The sequence below is a fragment of the Lynx canadensis genome, chromosome A2 (assembly GCF_007474595.2).
Source record: "Lynx canadensis isolate LIC74 chromosome A2, mLynCan4.pri.v2, whole genome shotgun sequence".
Lineage (NCBI taxonomy): Eukaryota > Metazoa > Chordata > Mammalia > Carnivora > Felidae > Lynx > Lynx canadensis.
The window spans coordinates 105,141,644-105,163,028 of record NC_044304.2 but is presented as its reverse complement, the minus strand read 5'-3'; the positions used below and the strand labels follow the sequence as shown (position 1 = coordinate 105,163,028).

The 21,385-nt window shown below is 36.2% G+C and overlaps 1 protein-coding gene across 1 annotated transcript in view; it reads right to left on the bottom strand.

The window, feature by feature from the left end:
• Nucleotides 1-21,385, bottom strand: part of SCIN (scinderin) — a 79,795-nt gene that overhangs the window by 31,764 nt on the left and 26,646 nt on the right. The window contains exon 4 of the mRNA XM_030308033.2: nucleotides 20,632-20,781. Within this exon, the coding sequence (XP_030163893.1) occupies nucleotides 20,632-20,781 (150 nt within the window). The remainder of the gene's footprint in view (nucleotides 1-20,631; nucleotides 20,782-21,385) is intronic.

Genomic DNA, 21,385 nt, shown 5'->3' with positions numbered 1-21,385 from the left:
CAATAAAATGTACATAAATTCTAATCCTTGTTGGAGTATGGGCACTGCCTGGCGTTTAGAAAATCACTAGAGAACTTATTTTCTCTGGGAACGTGCTCATCTTTTTGTTGACACAACGATCAATAAAACACTTCAATTATTGTACATACTAAATGATTACAATACAGTTTTTAGTTTTTGTTAATAGTAGGATCAAAACAAAAATTACAACACTTGCAATCAAAGGCACTTTTTAAAAATGGCTTTACTGTGCTAGATGTTTGTACAGTTTATAAGAAAAAGAAAGGGCTCTTCAAATACCCTTTTGTGATTCTACTCCAACCAAGAGAGTGGTTTTGAACCAACAGTTTAAGTTGAGGACTTACTAATACTTGGAAGTTTCCCAGTGGGTCACGTGAGTCTGAGATTTAGAGCACACTCTAACTTTTAATTTTTAGACAACAATCCCCATATGAGCCAAGGATCTTAATTAGCTTCTCAAAGGACTGTAGCACATTTGGGAATTGAACTCACAGGATTTACCAGAAACAGGCTTAACTCCAGGGGTAGGCAGATGCTGTACATTGTCAGGTATCCTCAGGAATCATTTTAAAATTCAGTTCAATAACTAAGCATTTACCAAATACCTCACTGGGATATACAAATGAGTTTCTAACCACCTTCCTAAATCTTAAGGGCTTTACATCTTGTCTAGAAAGAGGAAAATAATTAAACATGTTCACCTTCTCAACTATGCCTTAGGTTTTCATCTTTAAAGTAAACTATAAATACAGCTTTACTTTTTCTCTATAGATAGGATAATACATAAATTTTAAACACTCACAGGGATTAGCATTTAACTCATGAAATCCTTTGTGTGTGAAATAACATATATTTTGACAATTTAAAGAGGAAGGGAAACAGAGAAGACTTAACTGAAGATATTCCTTAAAAATTTCATCTATTGTTCTAGCCAAGACCTGTCACTCAAGCTTGGAGTCTCTCCATCCCTCCCCTTCCTTCAATCATTTTCCATAAATTTCCACTTAAGAGTATCTTCATCCTTTTACATGCCCCAAACTGAACTTAGCTTTCCACGAAACTGACCATTCTCAATTCTCAATTTGTGTCAATGAATCTCTATTCTATTTACCTGGACTTAAAATCATTTTAAATACTTGTGGTCCTCCATTTTGAATCTCCTACCAACTTAGTCATTAAAGTCTACTTCTTTATAATAATGTTTGGAGTCACTGATTCCTGTCTCTTCCTTAATTTCCACCTTAGTGCAATCCCTCATCACCTCAGGGATAGGTTCCACCTACACCTGCCAGTTCCCTCCTGCCTTCAGGCTCACCTCATCTTTTCATTCAGACATTATCCTGTACGTACACTGGCTGGAAGGTCCCTTACTTCACTTTATTCCTAAGTTTCAAGAATGACTCCAGATAAAGGTTTATATCTTATATTTGCATCAGTGATTCTTAAAGTTCCAATATGCTAAAGCAACACTGGTAACTGGGTAACCTGATAAAATACACATTCTCAACTGCCAGCCATTAAGTCATTATGTCTGGGGTGAGGCCCAGGAATCTGCACTCCAGATGCTGCTTAATTGGCTGCTTCCTGACGGCCAAAACTTCTGACTGGATTCCAAAGCCTCTTCAGACACTGGATGCTACCTACACTGCGTTATTTCTCAGTATTCTCTACCAACCTCCCTCCCCATGCTGATGTTTTCAGTGTCCCCTGTGGGAGCCACACAATTTCATTCCCCAGGGCTTTACCAAATACTGCACATAACTTCTACCTAGGCTGACTGCATGTGGTAGAATCAAAAGTGAGCAATTATTCTTTGGTTGGTTCAGCTCATCATAATTAGGACAGTAATAGCTACTGCTTATTCAATATCTACTATGAGTCGCATGCTGTATTAGGATCTTTGGACACATATTGTTTCGTTTTATAAGAGATTCCAGGAACGAGACACACTTATCCTCCTTTTACAGAAAAGGTCACTGATGCTCAAAGTCGTGAAGTGATTGTTTCACAGAACTGTTCAGTGCTTGAGGCTTCAATTCTGTCAAAGTCCCTTTAATGCCCTAATTTCAATAATTTTTAGAATAATTAGTTGTCTACTTCCCTAAATCAAGGGAAAATAGGAAAGTCTTTGAAATGGACCAAAAGATTTTTTCCAAGGATGGTGTCGAGGGGCTCCTTCTGGTGATCTGATACCATAATGTTATTTTCTTTCCTTTTCTTTGAGTGACCTTCCAATCCAGTAAAGACTGATAGCAGCAAATGATTTTGTCCACAGAGATGCACAGGAATTTTGTCTGGGGAGACGAAAGTAATGTCTGCCCTGTGTAAGAGGCCAGCTTTGCATTTGTCAGCAAATTCATCTCAATGGGGATCACCCATTCATTCACTTGTCTGTTCTTTGGATCCTTCTTTGAACTAATTATAATATCTTATTGTTCTCTTAAATGAATTAAAAAGCTCTTTGATATGGGTTATTTTATATTTGTATGAGATTCATGATTTCATTTGTTTGAAAACTATCCCTTAACACCCAGTACCCCTCTTGTCTAAACCACATGTACTGAAACCTGTTTGTCTATGTATTGCCTTTTATTGCATATTACATGTATTCAGCTAACACTTCTCAAGTGCTGCTATGGGCCATGCCAGGTTCTTTATAAATTTTGTTTACAAGACACTTACATATCACTACTTACCAGACACCAGTCTAAGACTTTTAGGTCTATCAAGTCATTTCTCCTTTATGTCAACCTGTCACTGCTATTTTCCCATTTTATGCCTCAAGAAACAGATTAAGTAACTTGTCCACCGTCATGCAGCTTATGGTAAATGCCAAAGTCAGGGTTTGAACTCTGGCCCCAGAGTATGTGCTCGTAACTAGTGTGCTGTGCTGCCTCTACAGGCATTTCAAAAAGGTTGACACTTAACTGTTTAGATCTTGTCTCTGAAGATAAGTAAGAAGCTATTTCATGGCAGAAACTGCACGGGGACCACTCTCCATTCTCTTGTTCCAGTTAGAGCCATAATAGCACATGTACCATGCAAAATACACACTAGTTATGAGGGGGATGGTTTCTGTCCTCCTCTCCCCACAGCTGTTTTCATTTCTCTCCAAAACCTCTGTCCACTACCCTTTCTTTCGATTCTGCCTATGAAGTGGGTCTTAAAGGGAAGTTCTTCCTTCACATCAGAGTGTGATGTGAGCAAACAGCCCTTAAAACAAGATAGGACAGTGTTCAACAAACAAGAAAGAGCTACCAAAGAATGTAAAATAAAACAATAGTACTCTGTTACCCATAAAATTGTCAAAGGTTAGGAAGCAGCTGACAACATCAGATGCTGGGAAAGATTCTGTATTCTACCAAGCACTCTCTGGTGAGCAGGAAAATTCTTAGGAATTTTCTAGGAAGTGCCTAGAAGTAGGTAACAAAAACCCAAGAAACAGACCAATCATTTAACCGAATAATTCTCTTCTAGTGGTTTATTATAAAGAAATAATTGAAATACATACAAACAATTCAACCTAATAAATATTCATAGCAGCATTTCACATGTTAAAAAAACAAAAACCTCCTAGATGCCCAACACGAAAGTGATTAAACAAATTAGGCTGTATCTGTGGAATGGAAAACTATACAGACATTAACATATTATACAAACTGATGGTCAGGAAAATGTTCATAATGTTTCAAGTAAAAAAGTTATATTGCAAAGCATTGTCTGCAGTCTCAAGAAAGAGTTTCTTGAGAAACTCTTGTTTCTTGTCTCAAGAAAGAGTTCTTGAGAAAGCACAGGGATACACAGATGAAAAGAAAGATTACGAAGAATTTGGTTATTTTTTCCTCAAAGATGGGACTTGGGGATATATTTCTTCTCTATTATGACTATCTACATTTGCTAAAATTTCAGTAATAAACAGGTATTTTTCTTTAATAAAACTGTAAAAGCTTTTATTAAGCAAAAAATAATGACTTCTTTGTTCTGTATTTATTTTCTCTCCCTGTGGAATAAATAGTTGGCACTTCATTACTTCAAATGGAGTAATTATAACTTCCTTTTAACTTACAATCTACCTTAAGCTTCTACTTCAGTCTTTCTCAATCAATTCATCAAAGGATAGTAACTATTCTTGATGAATTCCTAAAGGCTCTAGGTGTTTTGATCATAGAAACTTTTGTTAATGTAAAGAAGGGGCCACCAGTGGCACAGGGGCCTTAATTTTTCAACTAGGAATTAAGTGGTTCCAAAGGTCACAGGTACCATTTTTGTTATAGATGTGATATGAATAGAAAAATGGGAATACCTCTATCTTCTCCTCTCTGTTTGTCAGTATCATAATGGAAATGTTTAACAATTTAAGACATGACTTTAAGTAGAGAGGTTGGAAATTTGTGGAAATACAATTTTGTTCTTGCCTAAGCAGACCTTCTGTTCTGCTGTTCACTCCTTACCTTCAACAGGAGTTGAATCCAAAATAAATCAGAAGATATTTACGTTAAATCATGGCAGCAAATACACCATCTCGCTTTAAATTCACAATCTCCTAGCTTCAGATTTCCTGGGTTCTCATGACATGGGCCAAGACCTCCTCAGTGTCTTGTGTTTTTTCTCTATGACCCATTGTGACTTGTTCTTTTAAACATAAACAGGCCTATGTGTAAATTTGTTTTAGAAAAGAAGGACCAGCTCTGGGCTGATGGCTCGGAGCCTGGAGCCTGTTTCCGATTCTGTGTCTCCCTCTCTCTCTGCCCCTCCCCCATTCATGCTCTGTCTCTCTCTGACCCAAAAAAAAATAAAAACGTTGAAAAAAAAAAAATTAAAAAAAAAAAAAAAAAAAAAAAAAAGAAAAGAAGGACCAGGAAGTTAAGAAAAATGTTTCTATATCTTCATAATCTTTACTTAATTTTCACATTTACATCTGCCTTTGTTTATTTTGAATCTTTTAGCCAGCCCCACCTATTTGGGATATGAAATTCCAACATTTACGATCTTGCTCCCTTAGGATGTGCTTTCTCTGTCTTCTACAGAAAAGTCAGGATGTTTGGACAATGTGCAATAAGTATTTGGAGTGAATAGTAGGAAAAGAAGGGATAATGTGTGGTCTGGAGGAAGGACAATACCTAACTCAAGACTCTAAATCACTTTGGATGAAAATGTTCCAAGTTAGTGTCAAGACCTAAAAGCATTTAACATAGAGGGTCTTCTATGTTTCTTAACTCTGATTTCAGTTTGGCAGATTAGGGAAATGAGGATGAGAGAAGTTAGGAATTTTGCCTTTGGTCCAAGTCTTACAAATAGTAAAGCAAAGGATGCAAACCAGACTTCGGGACTCCTTCCGTAGTGCTCACCACAGCAAAGGAGGCATCATGGTCTTCATAATCACTTTAGTACAAATGGCTGTTTCTACTCTCACCAAAAATGAAGGAGGCTCTCAGGTCCTAAGGGCTAACCTTTTAATTACCCAGAAATTCTCCTGTCTTATTTTCTTTCCCCAACTGGAAAAAAAAAAATCAATCGATTCCTAACCTATGGTAAATACAAATAAATTATAAAGATGAAATATAGCCTAGTTGTTATGGTATATTTACTTGCTTTGTGGCATTTTATGGCTTAAGTCAGATAAACATTTGATAACAGGGAAGACAGAGATATAAAATTACAGGCAATTCTGAGAAATGATGTGACCCCATTTAGCTGGCTCCACCTAATCTGATATGAGGTTCCAACATTTGCTGTTCCCAGTGATGTGTTTCTCTGCCCCTGAAATACCTTTATCCCTTTATGGAGAAATCAAATAAAAAGGGTAATTTAATATATCAAATAGTGGTTAAAGTTATTTTAAACTGAGATAAAGCATGTGAAGTACATGTTTGGATAAAAGGATAAAGTAAATTGCAAGTCTGCAAGAGATGTCTGGTTATTTAATAATCTGGGCCAGGACTGCCCAGTGGAATTTTCTGTAATTGAAATATTCCATATCTCTGCTGTCCAATATGGTAGTCATTAGCTACATGCAGCTACCGAGCACCTGAAATGTGGTTAGTATGACCATTTAACTGGGTTTTTAATTTCATTTAATCTTAATTAATTTAAATCAGAACTGTAATAGCCATATGTGTCAATGCTGTATTTGACAGTGTAGTTCTAGAGAAGTCAGGGAATCCTGTGGCCTTGGGGAACTCACCCTGATACAGGTCTGATTCTCAGTGTTACAGTAACATCACCAGATTAGATATTAGATTTAGAAGGTCCAACTCACAAGAAAGTTAACTCGTAAGTTATAATGTAGAGAGCAAATTCACAAGTTACCATACTATGGAAACCTACTTACAAGACGCCATCATGGAAAGCTAACTCACAAATTATTAAAATACATAAGCCAGAATGCCAACTGATTAAATTAGAGCAGTTGTTTTAACTGGCTACATTCTAGAACCATCTGGGTAGTTATGATAAACAGTACGAAAGTATGAATCTGAGCCCAAGATTCTGATTGAAGCCTGGTACTGTTGCGGGTTTTCAAAGCCCTCTGGGCCTGTTTCTATGGTATACTCAAGGGTTTAGTGACATCAGCTCTGTTAACTTGGTTCATCCATCTCAACCATCAGGACAGGTCTGCCAAGCATTCCTGATATTAAAATAGCTTCCCAGGGAACTCTTCCCCTGGACAAATTACCATGGCCTGGCAGTCAGGAAGCTGTCCTGGAGCAAATCTCAGGTAAAGATGTTTAGTCCTTCTGCCCTTTCTGGGAATCATTAAACTTTTTTTTTTTGTGGGGGGGGGCGTAAGACCTCAAACTCATTTGGGCATTTCTACCTGATTAGTGCTTGAATAGAAACTTCCATTGTTTGCCTCTGGCATTCCTGATGTGTATGTTTCACAATGAGCATTCCCCCTTGTCTTCTTGACAATCCCTTCACCTGGCAGGCTCTCGCACTCTGAGCTGGGAGGACCCACTACTGAGTGACTCTGCGATTCTGTTCCCACACTTCAAATGGTCTGATAATTAATACCACTCATAATCATCACGATGAAATAATGTACGTGAAGTGACTGTCGCCATACTTGGCACATAGTGAAAATGCCACAAAAGTCAGATCTTGCCTCCTTTATCCACCCTTATATACACTGAATCAAATTTGCCTTGGTCAAAGGGTCATTCTCTCTCTTTGATTATGACCTTGCATACCACCACTTTGATTCTTTGTGCGATGATTTTCACCACTGAACTTCTTGCTACACATCTCCCTGCGACTTACATTTATTCACTTATTACTTGTTCATGTCTTAATCTAATGATGTCACTAAGTAGTCTAGGTCTTGATAGCATACCTTTGTCAAAGTCTTACATTTTAGATTTAAAATTATAACCAGTAGATCTAAATATCCCTCTTCAAGCAAAACCTAAAGAATAGTCTCCTCTGCATCAGCAAATGAATAGTTAATAATGCTGAGAAAGAAAATAAGACCTAGTAATCCTTGGTTATAAAACTGATTCTCTGATCTTCCCATGTGGTTCAATCGTACGTCCCCATTTCATTTAGTCCTGTACATATGACCTTATTTTGGTGAGTCAGAATACATCAGTTACAGTTTATTTGTCAGTAAGGCTTATTTGTGGAGTGTCTATGATATATCAGCACCAAAGGAAAGGGCTGTGGCTATAACGGCTAATACGTTAGCTGTGGTCCCTTGTCAGTGAGCTGACTTTCAGCGCAGGGATGCTACATAGGTTTCACCTGGCTAACCCTCACTACAGACAGCGGCTGCAGGAGCAGTCTGCAGAGAAAGATTCTGAGGTTGCTGCCAAATTTAGTGAGAAGATTTAACATGATCCACCAGTCATTTCCCTCCTGGAAAGGCAGGAGAAGTGGCAGCACACATTCCACTTGTTTTTAACCCTAAATATATGAAAATAGCCTGTAAGGATTCTCAAATTCAGAAATGTTTAGGAAGTAAATCTAGTCCAGAGAGGATCACTTTCCTCCTCTCAAGGTTGGCTCTCTATCATAATGCCTCTGAGCTTCTCCCCTTGTAACTTACTGCTTATTTTCACCAACTTTGGAGATTATCAGAGGAAAAACTATCGGTTGGATGAAGGGTGGAATGGAGAAGAAGAAAGTGCATTTCTTCTCCAGTTTCTTCTTTTGGGGCAGACAAGGAGACAAAGAGCTACACAGGGCATCCCAGTATGATAGCATGAGCTCAATAAACCTCTAGGAGCACTGTTTTCACTGTTCCTTTTCACCACATACACATATGCACATATTGACATAAATTTATTGTGTTTTACCTCCTTCTATCCCCTTAGGAAGAGGTCAATAAATATGATTTACATATTATATTTGATCAGACTAAGTCACGTTTTATGGCAAGAGTGTTGTGAACGCTTCCTCTCTAGCTCCGTAATTCAGAAAATTTCCAAGCACTGAAATTTAACTGAGCAAACTCAAAATGGCTTTCATATACTCTGAGGTACCTGAAAAAATGTTTCCGTGCTTTTTATATTACATTAAAAAAATGTATTTTCTTTCCAAGAAAATGTCTACCCCAATTATCCTGTATGACCTTCCATAGTAAAGATGAAAGGTTTTATGCTGACAGTAAGAGATATGAAACAAATGTACTGAGTACAAACATTATGTTACCAAAGGTATTACTTATGATATGGAATACATAAAATAGGTATGACTGTCAAAAGTGTGCGGCAGGGGCCCCTGGGTGTCTCACTGGGTTGAGAGACCGCCTCTTGATTTCAGCTCAGGTCATGATCTCACGATTTGTGTGTTTGAGCCCCATGTTGAGTTCTGTGATGAAAGTTTGGAGCCTGCTTGGGATTTTCTGTCTCCTTCTTTCTCTGATCCTCTCCCTCTCTCTCTCTCTCTCAAACATAATAAACATTTTTTTTAAATGTGTGTGGCATAATTTTTGGAAGTTATGAAAGAACTTGGCAGCAGATGGGATTCCCATCTGTCCGTATGTTTAAGACCATTGCTCTGGGAGTGCCTGGGCGGCTCAGTCTGTTAAGCAACCAACTTTGGTTCAGATCATGATCTCGTGGTTTGTGAGTTAGAGCCCCGAATAGGGCTCTGTGCTGACAGCTCAGAGCCTGGAGCCTGCTTCGGGTTCTGTGTCTCCCCATCTCCAACTTGTGCTCTCTCTCTCTCTCCCTCTCTCTCTCAAAATTAAACATTAATAATTTTTTTTAATAAAAGGAAAAAAACCATTGCTCTGCAATGAAGACTGTCTGCACGTGAGTTGCAGCTCTCCCATTCCCATTCTCACTTGAACAAGTTAGGCAGCCTCTCTATGACTTACTTCCTTCACCTGTCAAGTAAGGGTATAGAGAGATGCTCTTGGTGCTCTGCCCATCTCACTTTGGTCGACTTTGGAGGTCATTTGTAGGTGATTTCTTAAAAGTCAAAGCCTTCTGCTCTGTCTCATGGTATTATCTGGCCATCGAGCTGTACTGTATCCATACACAAGGCAGGATGGAGTTCTGGGGAGTTAACACCCAGAGTGACCCTCAACTAATGAAAGATGGGAATTACTACCTAAATCCTACAGCCTCCTCAGCCTCCTGTGGGCTGATTCCAAAGTGTGTTCCATACAATTTCTCATAGGGTCCCTCTGGGACTAAGCCCCTGTTCCCCGTAGCGGTAAACCACATACTCACAAAGTATTGCCTCACTTTACTCCTCCTTGGTGTTTCCAGGATCATCTTCAGATAACTACCTGCCCCCAAGTCCTTGTACAGAGTTGTTTTTTTGGAGGAACACAAACCAAGACAGTGGATAACAAATATATCCACTTTCTAGGGCCATTGTAAGAATTAAATGAGTTCATCCTTGTAACACCCATAGAAGGATTGTAGGCTCTGGATGTTTGCCGTGATGGTGGCTGTTGTTACCTCCTCTGCAGCAAAAATAAATCCATCACAAATTTGTTTCTTAGATTATGGAATTTCTGTGTTAATATTAAGTAGTACTTGTTTGATATAAAGAAAAGCGCAACTTGAAAGATTAAGGAACACATAACAAAATTGAGTTTGTCCGTGAGCCACTTGCCCTTACCCCCACAGGACAACAAGATGAGAGAAATTATGCCATCACATAGCAATAAAGCTCCATGATGGCAAATATCACAAAAACGGATATTTAATTGTAGTACATTTGCTGCTTAGTTTGAAATAGTGTTTAATTAATGTATTTGTCTTGTCCACATGCACTTTGTCAGACTTCATTAAAATCTATTTTCAGTTTTGGTTTGTTTTTTAGTTGCTGGAATTCATTGAAATCGGGCATTGATATTTCATTTCTCCATTATGCATGGCATAGGACTTCATTTCCCAGTATATTTTGCATAGCTCTTGTTTGTTTGCATTAAGGTACTCATATATTTTAATATTTTTTAACAGTGTGTTGGTAACTCTTTCCTGATTAGTAAAATGTTATGAAATACCAGAACTGAGGATTGCCTCTTGGTTTCCACTAAAAATATACCATATTTACGTGAACAAACCATGCTTTCCTGAAAAAGTCACTTTAAAATCCTTTTTCATATATAAATATATATAATGTAAATAATATATAAAAATTAAAAATAAACAATAAGTATATTTTTAAAAAATATATTATATATAATAAATAAAATATAAAATATAAATATATAATATATAAATAAATATAAATTATATATATGTATATATATAATGATTGGATATATATGTATATGTATATATCCACAATAATATAACTGTAGAATTGTACTGGATACCCTTGCAAACACAACAGCATTTCTTTTTTTTTTTAAATTTTTTTTTTTTTCAACGTTTATTTATTTTTGGGACAGAGAGAGACACAGCATGAACGGGGGAGGGGCAGAGAGAGAGGGAGACACAGAATTGGAAACAGGCTCCAGGCTCTGAGCCATCAGCCCAGAGCCTGACGCGGGGCTCGAACTCCCGGACCGCGAGATCGTGACCTGGCTGAAGTCGGACGCTTAACCGACTACGCCATCCAGGCGCCCCACAACAGCATTTCTAATAGCAATTACTGGTTTTTCATTTGCCCAAGGACTGCCAATATAACACAGTTCCACCACAGTGTGATCCTTGGCTTTCGATAACAGGATTTAGAAACACAATTTAAATGGGTCTCCATTTTAGGGAGTTCTTTCCAATACATGAATACATTTCCTCACGATATTAAACAAATATTCACTACAAAATAAATACTGGGGAATTATGAATTGCTGAATCTTGGAGAGTCACCTTTTAATGTCTGGACTTAGCCCATTCTTAGCACAAGATATAAGAGGAAACTGATATAAAATTATTAATACTGTGGCACCTGGTTGGCTCAGTTGGTTAAGCATCTGACTTGATTTCAGCTCAGGTCATGATCTCACAGTTCATGAGTTTGAGCCCCATATCGAGCTCTGTGCTGGCAGTACATAGCCTGCTTAAGATTCTCTCTCTCTCTCTCTCTCTCTCTCTCTCTCTCTCTCTCTCTCTGCCCCTCCCTGCTTGCTCTCTCTCTCTTTCTCTCTCTTTCTCAAAAATAAATAAAATAAACATTGGGGCGCCTGGGTGCTCACTCATTTAAGCACAGGACTCTTGATTTCAACTCAAGTCATGATCTCATGGTTCGTGAGTTCGAGCCCCACGTGAGGCTTTGTGCTGGCACTGCAGAGCTTGCTTGAGATTCTCTCTCCCTCTCTTTTATGCCCCTCCCTACTTTTGCTCTCAAAATAAATAAATAAACTTCAAAAAAACTTAAAAAAGTAAAATAAACATTTAAAAAATTAGTATTACTGTTAATAAATATTAATAAATAACTGAAAAACAAATTTATAAAATGAATGCCAAGGAATTATGAATCGCTGAATCTTAGAGATCTGGTTCTTTGATATCTGAGTTTGGTTCATTCTTAGCACAAGGAATAAGATGAAATTGACCTAAAACTGCTGATAGAAAATAGTCTTACTGTTAGTTTTATAAAATTATATACTATCACTAATATTATAACAAACACGAGGAATGATATAAATAAAGAAAATGAAACCTGCCATTATAGTTCAATATTTATATTGGTTTATTGATGCAGATATAGACTTTGTAAGGTAAGGATCTATCCTTCTATATAGCCCATCTGTCCTAGAATCACACTATCTTATTTACAGGTCCTATCACACACTAGATCCCACTTCAGCTGCCAACTAAATGAAACGTTACCTCCTTCAAAAATGATTGCCAAATAGTATTAATTTGGGTTCATTATACAAAAGTGACACCTGATCAATAAGGTCATAAGCCTTCATTTGACCTTTAGTGTGACAAAGTGGAAGATTATTTGAACTATTATATTGCAGCATATGGTTAACTACATTATTGCTGTATTTCTTAATGACTCAGCTGCCCAGGTGTCCAGTGCGCTGTATTTCTTATCTTTGATCAGAATATTTCAACTTCCCACACTGGATAATTGAGTACCTAAATTAAATGAGTACCTGAATTCATATTAGAAATCCAAATAAAAGACTCATTAAAATAAATAGCAACAATGAATGGTGCCTTGAACAGTGCCTGGCACATAGTGAACTATCAATAAATGGTAGATAAAAATAGCTATAGCAAAAAAAAAAAAAATCTATAGCAACCGCAGTGTTCCTTGAAAGCATTACAACTCTGCAGCATGTGCTACTTGTCACTATAATTCACATACATATGATTATATATGAATATATATGAATACATATGATTATATATGAATATATATTCATATTCATGTGAATCCCCAGAAAATAGTTTCTCCCACTCTCTATAGCAAAATTTATTGTCAAGTTGGCTAACATACAATGTATACACTGTGTTCTTGGTTTTGGGGGTAGAGTCCCATGATTCATTGCTTACATATAACACCCAGTGGTCATCCCAACAAGTGCCCTCCTCAACGCCCATCACCCATTTTGGGATTTGAGTATGTACTGAGTATCATGGCTATAAAGCAAAATGGAAAAAAAATGATTTAATTATAATGCAACAGAGAGAAGAAAAGGAAAGATTCCCATTTCAGGGTACCTCTGATGCTTTCTCTCCTCAGGACTAAACTAGAGAGGTTGGCAAATACTTTGGATCCTGGCAAGTTAAAAATCTTTGAATGGTTAAGGCCATAAACGGGCCTCCTCTTTCCACACGGCTCTCTTAATATTATTTCAGGCAATGAATACTGATGAACACCTATGTGCCAGACAATGTGCTACAAGAATGGGAAATTACAAAACATTTAAGACAATGTTCAATTTCCCAAGAATTTACAAGAAGACCCTGGAAAATAATGGAGGGATAAATAAGGAAGCTAAAGCTACTTGCACAGCACTCATGAAGTGTTGATCTGACGAAACTTTTGTCTCCTACTGTCTAAGTGTTTACTGTGTCCATGGACCAAATTATTATCTCAGGCAGCTCAAATTTCCACCCTTACAAAGTACACAGTTGTGACTAACAATGAAATCAGTAAGAAGGCAACAGAAATAGTTTACTGAGGGATGGGTGGGGGGTGCTATTACAAACCCAAAAAAACAACCTTAAGTCTTACTTTTAAGAAGCTCAAAATACCCATGTTTGTTCCCAGATGCTGAAAAGCAATGTGAGTTTTATTTTTATATTACTTTTCTATAAATCTTTAGAACCTTTAAAAAATACTATATACTCCTTGTTCCAAAATGGTCATGAGGGGATTTTCAAAACAGCTCCCTATTTCTTTCTTTCTTTTTTTAATGTTTATTTATTTATTTTGAGAAAAAGAGAGAAAGGGGTGGGGGGGGGGAGAGGGAGACAAAGAATTCCAAGCAGGCTCCACACTGTCAGCACAAAGCCTGACGTGGGGCTCGATCTCATGAACCAGGAGATCCTGACCCGAGCCAAAATCAAGAGTCAGATGCTCAACCGACTGAGCCACCCAGGCACCCCTAGCTCCCTATTTCTATTTTTGGTATCATTTGATACTATTCTACAAAGATAAATGGGGACTGATCTATCTAACCAAAGGTCATCCCCAGAAAATAGTCTGTCCCACTCTCTATATAGCAACATTTTCAAAATGATCATGCTTAATTTAAACATACAATATTTTAGTTAAAAGATTGAATTGTGATCCCATGGAAATTCAATAAGCCCAACATTATGTTATGAAACAAACATTTCCACAGAGAAACTTTGACAGAATTATAAATTTCCAAATTTCCAAGTATTTCCAACTTTTTCTTTCTTAATCTTCTACTTTGCATGCTAAATAAAATATATGACTATTCCAATATCCAGGTTACTAGCTGTTCAAAATCACTCCAAGTTTTACCTCTCTGTAAATTTAGATTATATAAGAACTTAGGAAGCATTAATAATATGCAATTCCTTTTGATGTTAACTTTGGGGGAAGAATAACACAAATATATCAGGTGATTTTAAAAATAAAGCTCTACACTTGTATAGTTCCTTGGAGTTCATGGGGTATATTCACTTTTAATCTAGCGATGAGAAGAGGCAGCACCAGCACTGTGGGCCACAGCCAAGCAAAGTAGTCAAGGTCAGTGGACAGCAGTGTTGTGTGTTAGAGAGAGAGAGAAGTGGGTTTTTGTGGTAGCTGGACACTAAGTGGGGAGGTGAGCTGACCTGGAAGGAAGCACTCTACAGATAAGAGTATCCAACTACAGCTCCTGGAAACATGCATTTTTATCATAGGATGAAAAGTTTTAGATACCAGCTACTTGTTTCTTTTTTTTAATTTTTTTAATGTTTATTTATTTTTGAGAGAGAGAGGACAGAGTGAGAGCGAGAGCGGGGAAGGGGCAGGCAGAGATGGAGAATCTGAAGCAGACTCCAGGCTCTGAGCTGAGAGCACAGGGCCCAAGGTGGGGATTGAACCCATGAGCCATGAGACCACGACCTGAGCTGAAGTCAGAGTTTAGCCAACTGAGCCATCCAGGTGTCCCAACATACCAGTTACTTTAAAAAAAAAAAAATTTAATGTTTTATTTATTTTTGAGACAGACAAAGACAGAAAATGAGCAGGGGAGGGGCAGAGAGAGAGGGAGACACAGAATCTGAAGCAGGCTCCAGGCTCTGAGCTGTCAGCACAGAAGCCAATGCGGGGCTCGAACTCACAAACCGTGAGATCATGACCTGAGCCGAAGTCGGAGGCCAAACCGACTGAGCCACCCAGGCGCCCCTTCCAGTTACTTATTTTTAATGTGCTACATGCTTTCACCTGAAGTACACGCTGACACATGGGAAGGTATTGTAGTCAATATAAACAAGCCCAAGACTCAGCTATTACTTTCCAAAAGGTTAGTTGTTAACTATCCACCTGCAGATAGAAGACTAGTAGAATATATGAATTGTACTTATCTAAATTTCAACTGCTCTTTTGTAAATGCAGTTGATTTTAAAACAATCAACAGTACACCTTTTTCATATCTTCACCAACACTATTATCTAAAACATAGAAGAGTTTTTTTAAGAGATACTACTATCCTTTAGAAAATAGAAAAACAAATGTAATGGGTTTCTGGTACCATGTAGTTCACAGTTAATTGTATTAATTATCCAAATACGAATGATCAAGGAGTTAGAGCTATAAAGGCAACACAGATCTAAAGGCAGTTTAGTGTCTTCCCTCAAGGAACTTAGCCTGGCAAATGATAACACATAAATTTTATTTGGCAAAATACTTGGGAAAAATAGAACTAAATTTTTATTCTTAGCTTAAACAGACATCTCTAAAGAGTAATTTAAGAAATACTTACACTATTTAACTCTAGATTTTACTCACAAGATACCCAGAGGAGCACATCATACATATCCAACCAACTTGCCAAGAGAATGACTGAAAACGCTATTTTATTTTCAAGTTGTCAACTATGACTTAGAATAAGATGAACACAAGTCCTATATTGGGAGATCCTTCAGAGGTTAATTTAGCCTATATGCTATTATCATATAGCCTAAAATACACGAATTTCATCATGAGAAGGCTTCCAATCGTGGTGGTATGCTTTCTGGTATTTGTGGACCCTCACAATCTGCTCCCATTTTCTGACTCTGTCTTAGATCTAGTGTGTGCTTTTCTTCTCAGACAATAAAATAAGTAATTTCTGAGCTTCACTGGGAATGAACAGAGGGCTCAATAAATACTTATTAACTGACACATAACATGATATGCCAATTTTCTTTCTTGTCCAGAACCTGAAAAATGATTGCACTGACTTCCCAGGGAGCCTTAGTATTTTTATAAAAGCAAGAAATCTAACGGTTCGGCAATATAGCACTTGCTTACAATTTCCTTATAGCATGGTTACTGCCAGTATTCTTCAGCTAGCATTTACAATGATGATAGACTTAATAAGCTCATTAAATTATATTGAAAAGAAGTCTTTTGAGGTTAAGGCAAATTAGTTGATTTCTGTTGTTATTTCAAAAAATTTTGCCCCTTCGACATTCTATTTTTGATATCTAGCAGATGGTGCTTTTTAAAAAATGAGTCTATAAAACTGATAAATTATCAACCTTGCAATTTTTCCTCAGGGCACTCTTTTAGCTTCCCTCCTAACGTTTAGAGGATGAATAGGACCAATGAAGAAAGTTTCGAACCTTAGGGTTAGTGGCATATTTAATTTTCCTTTACATTCATTGATTGTTGCTTTTAAATAGGAAAAGAAGAAAGAGCCAGAAAAAAGCTTTCCATAATTTATGGGCAGTTTTTCCTGGTAAATACATTTACAGTGATGAAAAAATATGGGTGAGATGTGACTTTACCTACAGGCTTTACTTTAGTTCCATGGACAGAATAATTTTCATATTTAGGCAGATGAGTTTTTAAAAGTGCTAAAGATACAAGAAAGAAGCTGAACATATACCCTATTTCCCCAGACAGTCTTGTTAATACATGTTGTCTCTTAGTGCTGTCTAATGTGGGCCCCCCTTAATTACTCCCCCAAGTATTTTGGTTTGAAGGGTAAATTTATGATCATCATAGAATTAAATCATATTAAAATTATATGAATGGTATGGTATGAACAGATAGCAGAAATCTCTAAAAATAAAGATGAATTCTTTAAAAAACTCTCAAAGTTTTTTTCACTATTTATTGTGTTTAGCACTTTGATGTGTTTTCACTATTTATTCTGTTTAGCACTTTGATATTCCAAATACTCAGCATCCAATATAGAGTAATGATAACAGAATCATTTAAATAGCTTAGAAGTCTTTGATTTTAAGTCATTACTAATCATATACTTTCAAAGTTTCTGAAGACAAATAACTTGAAAAGAATATCATTAAAAATGAATCACTTAAAAGGACCATTTTAAAAGACATTTTGAAAGATTTTTAGATTTTTAGAATCCTTTTCTAGCAATATCAATAGTTGCATTAGAGTCTCAGAAAAAGAAATGACATTCCATTGTCTTCAACAAGGAAACCTTTTGTGTGTGTGTGTGTGTGTGTGTGTGTGTGCACGCGCGTGCGCATGCGTGCGCTATAAACCACTTTGGATAACTTCTGAATCCTATAACCGTCTTCTAAGAAAAAAACTTTTTAATCACATAAAATAGAATACAAAGTACTACAATGGAAACCTATTATATTGGGATACAACTATCAAAATGTATTATCTAAATGTGATAAAGTAATATATAAGAGTTTTCATTTACTCATTAAATAACAATATTGAACAGCAGGTCTAATAACTATCATAATTACCAAGAAGTGACCAACAGCAATGATATTTTAAAGTTATCTGCAATAACATGACCTGAGAAGTCACAGATGCTGCTTATGCTACTGTTTCGTCAACTATATTCACACTTGGAGAAGGTTTTCATGAAAAGGTTAGTAGAAATAAGGTAATTTTCTCCTAACCTAGTTAATGAGCTCTTTGAATTTTATCATTGTGGGTACAATATTAAGAAAGCCTAGAAAGTCAAACTAGTTTATTATAGGTGCATGATTTATTCATCAAACAACTATTTACCCTTGTAATCAGGCTACAAAACAACATTTGTGAAAACAAAAAGCCCAACAAATTCTTTTAAAATGAAAATTCATTGGGTAACTGAGACCTATGAAATATAATGCAGTATATACTGAATGAACTGAGTAGAAAGCAAAGTAGATGTTTTCTAGAATATTTTAAAAACCAAAAAATGAAAATCTCCTTTAAAAAAGACATCACATTTTATATTAAGCATTATGTCCTTTATCTCTATCATTAATATTTTAAAATCAAAGTTATATTTTTACAATTTTTTTCTTCAGGTTTGCACTTCCTTTACAAATTTAACAGTGTAATGGTTACACTTTTTTTCTCTCAAAACTCTGAAAGAAATCCAATAAGCAAGTGTATCAAATGTATATATGCATAATTCAGGCCCTCAACCTCAGTGGTTTCACTTCCTGGAAGAGAGTAGAAATGATTTGGTAATTAAACACAGAAACTGCCTAAGAGACAAGGTGGAATGACAGACACTGGACCCTAAAGGGACCAGAAGCCACCCTGTCCAACCCTTTACTTCACAAATGAGGAATCAGAGACAACAGAAGCTAAGGGACTTGGCTTGGGACCCAAGATGACAGTAGAAAAGCTCATCAGATAGTTAACACAGCCCCTCCTCCACTACTCCACTGGGGCAAATCTTGGACCTGGGTCCACACCTACCAAAGCATACTTACTGAAACAAGAGGTTACAATCAAGTAGAAGTACATCCTACTTATAAATTTTTGCTTCCAAATATGAAACTTGGAAGCCTTAAGTGGTGATTACATTTTACAACAGAGGCCTTTAAAGAATATTAAAAGTTCAAGAAGTTGTTTTGAATAGCTTCCAAAGTCTAATTTATTAGCCATGTTATTATGACTATTGAAAAGCCAGTTAACCTCTAATTTTACTTTGTTTTGTTGGATATCCATTTTTCCCTGATTATAAAATGAAAACACACATCTATTACACTATTACAATAAACTTTGAAAATAGAAAGACAAAAACAGAAAAAAAATAACAAGCAGCCAAGAGCCAAAGGCAAAATTAGTAATATTGCCAATATTTCAGCATATTTCTTTCCAGATATATATGTATATATGAATATATAGCTATATACCTACATATAAACTTATATATAATTATTATATGTAAAATTTTATATCCTGCCTTTTCTCTTAGCATTTAACCATGAACATTTTCCCAGTGAATAAAAGTCACTTCTCAGAAATCACTAACATGAATATCTGTGTTTGGTGGTTATTAAAATAGTAAAGTTTAAAGATATTACAATAAAAGGGGTGCTTGGGTGGCTCAGTCGGTTGAGCATCCAACTTCGGCTCAGGTCACGATCTAGTGGTTGGTGAGTTCGAACCCCACATCAGCCTTTGTGCTGACAGCTCGGAGCCTGGAGCCTGCTTCAGATTCTTTCACTCCCTCTCTCTCTGCCCCTTCCCTGCTCACATTCTGTCTGTCTCTCTCTCTCAAAGATAAATAAACATTAAAAAAAAAGACATTACAATAATAAAATTAATCTCACAGTTAATTTTTGATCAGCGGATTATGGAGGCTATTGCTACATCAAGTGACTCTCATGTATAAAAGCGCTGTAAATCAAAATTGTTAAAAACGTGTACAAGATAGTCATTAGAAAAATTTAAGTGCAAATAGCTAAAATCATTGAAGAAAATGTGTAATATCCCAGGAAATGAGAAAAATGAGAACTCAAAGAGATATCACCTTTATATGCAGGAGGATTCAAGACAATATTATTATAACAGTAAATGTTGATGGGGTTCTGTAAAGTCAAGAGGGAACAAACATTGGTACAAACATTTTAGTGCTTGACATACCACAGGGGTTCAATAAATATTGTTTATTGAACAAATGGGAATCAATGTAGCAATATATATCAAGAAACATGAATATGATTATACCCTTGACCCATAATTGTAAGGGAAAATATAAAATATATACACTTTGGCACTCACTGCAGTTTTCTTTAAGGAGTAACATTGTTCACAACTAAACGTCTAAGACTGCTAAAATCGTTAAGTAAATAACGTAGGTATAAAGAGCCATGGAGATAATTTTCAAATTAATTTAACCACTATACTATAATCATAAGTGTCTTGCCTATAATTCGTGGTTTAAAATGATTGAAGTATTTAAAATATTGGTATATTTAATCTTTTGGAATAAGATTTTATTTCATTCTTTTAGTATAATAATTAACTTTAAAATTGAAAAATATCCCTGCATTAAAAATATATATATTTTACTTCCAAAATATATTACTATAGCCAATCTCAGAACTGTTCCCTGTTTGTCCTGTGTGACAGACGATGAAGTCAGAGCCTCCTCTGGTGGTCATACCAAGGGTGAAAGAAAACAGTTCATGACTTTCTATTTTCTCTATACCATCACTTAGACAACCTTGATGTTTCCTCTTACCTAATCTTGGCCTAGACTTAGTTTTAGAGAATTAGCTTAAATTAACACACACACACACACACACACACACACACACACACACGACTTAGAGTGGTAAACCTTTAAAAAACAAGTCACAACACCTTTGTGAGTACTGATGGTTCACTTCCGTCTTCCACCACAATTAGTTGTGATCTTCCTTTCCTTTCATTGTCCCGAATGCCAATGGCAACTTGGCTTGCCTTCAGACGCTCGTATTTGTTACATGAGGAACCACACCACTGGTAAATTTCCTAAAAGAAAGAGACAGATCCTTTGACCACAGAAATACGTGGAGGACATTCAGCCCTGTTGTAATACTCACTGTGATTAATTAGGAAAAAAATAAAAAGATATAAAAAATGAAATTAAAGTTATCTACTGTTGAAGTATATACATGATTTTATACTTCATTCTGTATCCTGTTGCTTTGAGTTAGCATCATAACATAACCACTTTTTAAACATGGGAAACATAAATATTTACTCACCATTTTTATATATCCACTAATTACAATTTATGAAAGAAGAGTTGTATATACTACTCAAATTTAAAATAAAAATTTACCATATTTCAGAAAGGTAGTCGAGAGTCTGTTGTAGTAATGTGTTCTTGATTTATAAAAATTGATCTAACACTTTTCTAAAGCAACCTAATGAATCTTACCAAGAGCCATAAGAATAATTAAAACCTTTGACCCAGTCATAACACTACCTGGAATTCATTTTAATAAATTATTCATAAAGATTAGGAAAAACCATGTGTACAAGGGTTTTCATTGCCATATAACTAGTAAGGCATTGGGAAGACATTAAATGCTCAGTAATAAGATAACAGTTATATATAATTATGATCCAT